The following is a 3,507-nucleotide window of genomic DNA, read 5'->3' as shown; positions in this document are numbered from 1 at the left end:
GCCGCCTTAAATTTTCCATTGACACACATTGGATGTTCTTTAGTATCAGAGAGATTGCATCCTTGTGGAAAGCCATACAAGTGTCGCACTCATTGTTGTAAAGCACCAAAATAATGCAATTGACCAGAAAGATGATGCACCTTAATTGAGGTTTCATGTCGAGACTGACATATATCAATGAGATGCCACACACAGATGAAGGTTTATGGAATTCTTATAATGGAGCATATAAAGGAAATGCATATCATCTTTGAGAATGAGCATAGAGTGCACATCTAACTAATGAAGTAACCAAGATATTCAAGAAAATAAGTAAAGAAGAAGTCATTTTGTAGTCCACTGTACAAAATTAGGCAATCCAAGATGATTCAACACCACCATGTCGATGGCCATAAAGGCTATGGATATTTATCATTAAAAATCCTGAAGAGTCCTCACCTCTTTCGCATAGTTCTCCACAGCATCACATCCCTTTAGAAGCATCTCGATTATCTCTAACTGCAATAATTACCACAGAGAAGTCCAGGTGTCACTTCAAAACAGGCACATGTAACAAAAAAAAATGTTTGTTCCTTACAAGTGAAAAGGATGTTCATTGATCTATTATCTTTTGATGCTGTAACATTTTTTATCGATAAGTTTGATGTCATCAAACATAACTTATTTTATAATTTTGCAGTGGATGGGACTCAAACTGAAGGTGTTTCTTATAAAGTGGTACCTAACTATTAGGACGACTACAACCCTTGAACCCTCCATGTTACGTAGTTAAGCTTTGGCCACATCATAAGATGTATTTCTACCAAAGATGTCACACCCTCCGTCCCACAAAAATTGCAAAGCTTGACAAATCTCACATTTAAAGAAAATTTGTTATTACATTCCTTGCCTAAATATTAATCACTAATTGTCCAAAAACTACATTAGATTCTCTTTCTTCTCTCGCTCTTTTAAAGCAAAAAATTGTAGTGGTAGCACCAATTAGCATTACATGCTAAGGTTAACATGGAGAAGTAAGATATTTCAAAGCATTTAATATTCTAATGGACAAACAAATCGGAACATCGCAGAACTCCAAACCAGACAGTCATTGTGGGATGGAGGGATAAAATGTTTATTCCCAGGGAATATATTTTTAAACTTAGATAGAAGGAGTTGAGCACGAAACCTTCTATGGTACATGCCTAAGCTTAAGTATCAAGACCATATACAAATCAACACAAGGCCTCCTAGTTAACGAACAATTAGGGTGATTTTCATCCCAATTCTGCTTTCTTTTTCATGAATTTAAGAAGCAAATCAATGTAATGAAATGAAAAATCAAAATCAATATTGACCCACCAAAATGTTGTAGATTAAATCATTAAATTAACAAACTAATTCCACAGAATAATACAGATATGATCAATGTTTCAGAAAACAGACCAAAACCGGAACAATACTTGGCAGTTGGCAATCAAAACTGGTAACATCTGATAAAAATAGTCTGAGAAGTTGGGAAGTTTAATTGCAATATATATAAATCATTCTTACAATATAAATGCATGTCTAGACCACTGTTAGTTAAAACGCGTTCGCCTTTTTTTGCCATTTAAAACGCGTTTTGCCATATGCTTCCATACAATGCGGGAAAAAAGGGAACGGCAGTATAAAACGTTTTAAACACACGTTTAAAACACGTATACGTTTTGTAAGGGCAAAATAGGAATTTTGTCATACTATTTATAAAAATAAAAAAAAAAAAAAAAAAAAAAAAAACCCCAAAACCGAAGAAAACGATTTACGATTTCTGATTTCTTCCCCAAATCCCTAATTCTGATTTCTGAAATCACATCCCGTAGCCGTAGTCCGGTGAGTCCGTGACTCCCGTCATCTCTCCCTTCTTCTCCGTTGGTCAGACTCTAAACCCTTCTCCGTTTGTCAATCGAAGAAAACTCAGAGCAAAAGAGGAAAAGCAGGTCGTCAGAAGCGTCGAAAGTCGAGAAAGGTTAATCCCAGGTCGTCGGAAGTCGGGCTCGGGCATCGACAGTAGCAAGCAGGTATAGTAGCATCTCTTTTATATATTTTGTTGTTCTTCCTTTTTTGGGTCAGAACTCAGAAGACTCTCAAGTCTGGTCCCCGTGGACTTACAGTCGTCGCTTGTGAAGGAAAGGAAGGAGCCAGTACCAATTAACCGAAAATCGGAGGTAGAGAACTGGTCGAAACCGATATCATATCAGTGTTCAGGTCCTTGTTAGTTAAATATTATGGTGGAATCAGGCTTGATGTTGAGGAGATCTCAGAACATTGGAGGAACTTGTTCGTCGAGCAGCATTTGCAGCAGTGGGTCTTCGTTGAGTAGCTACTGAGGTTCAAAGAGATCGATCAGGTACTCTCTCTCTCTCTCTCTCTCTCTCTCTCTCTCTACTCTTCTTCTTCCTCTCGTTCTTTGAATCAGCATCTTTGAGATGTGATTTTGGGTAAAAAACAAAAGTAAATCGAAAACCCTTAACCATGGCTTGATTAGCCCCAGAGATGCTAGAGGATTTGGTGTACATCAAGATGAACTCTATGATAAGGGAGAACTATGAAAGCCAACTACATAAAGATTCAAGGCCTATTGATTTAGACAATCTTGGTGACTTACTTATAGTAGACTTTGAGCTTGAAATGGAGAGGCTTGAGTAGACGTACGAGGAACCTGAACCATCTGACACTGGAGCTGATGGAGGATCTACTTCATATAGTTTAATGTCTCCTCATTGATCTTTTTTTTTAATTATTTTTTAATTATTTTTTAATTATTTTTTAATTATTTTTTTATTTTTATCGTTGATCTTTGGACCTGCTATAATGATACTGAGTTCTTTAGACATCTTGGATGATATGGATGGATGGATTTTTTTTTTTTTTTTTTAATATATTTTGGACATGCCTTTTTTAATATGGTGTATTAAGTTTTAATTTGGAATTTACATTGGATGCTATATTTTGGATGATATATGCATGAATGTTTGATGTAGCTTAGAACATTAGATGCAGGTATACAGGCAATAATCTCTCAAATTACATGATGATATATTGCCCTTTTTTCTTGTTTCGTTTTTTTGAAAACTACACGTTTAATACTCGTACCGTTCGTTTCCGTCCGTTTGACGTTTTCTTTTTTTTACCCTTTTTTTTACTGTACCGTTCATCGTTTTTATCTGTTTAAAACACGTACCATACGTCTCTGTTTTTTTGCCATTCCCGTTTTAACTAACAATGGTCTAGACCAGTGGTAAGGGCTCTTGCATCTTTGTAAAAGGTCCTGGATTCAACCATGGTTTGAAATCTTGCCGAAATTTCAGCGGTATTTAGGGCTTTTTTTTTTTTTTTTTTGGGTCGAAACGAACTAAGGCACGAATCAATATGTGTACCATATTTCGGTCGAAATTTTGGTATTTTGGCCAAATTGTTGGTATATCTCGCTGAAACGATACATTCCATGCCTTATTTTAAACCAGAAATTTCGACTTTGTCTCGCTT

General features: G+C 36.0%; 1 protein-coding gene across 2 annotated transcripts in view; it reads right to left on the bottom strand.

Moving 5' to 3' along the window:
* Nucleotides 1-229: 229 nt before the first annotated feature.
* LOC122074964 overlaps nt 230-3,507 on the bottom strand; it is an 11,149-nt gene continuing 7,871 nt past the window's right edge. For both annotated transcript variants that reach the window (XM_042639975.1, XM_042639969.1), the window contains exon 5: nt 230-498. In XM_042639975.1, the coding sequence (XP_042495909.1) occupies nt 415-498 (84 nt within the window). In that variant the 3' untranslated portion in view covers nt 230-414. The remainder of the gene's footprint in view (nt 499-3,507) is intronic.

Source organism: Macadamia integrifolia, chromosome 1 (genome assembly GCF_013358625.1).
Source record: "Macadamia integrifolia cultivar HAES 741 chromosome 1, SCU_Mint_v3, whole genome shotgun sequence".
Classification (NCBI taxonomy): Eukaryota; Viridiplantae; Streptophyta; class Magnoliopsida; order Proteales; family Proteaceae; genus Macadamia; species Macadamia integrifolia.
This window is presented reverse-complemented; position numbering and strand designations above follow the sequence as displayed.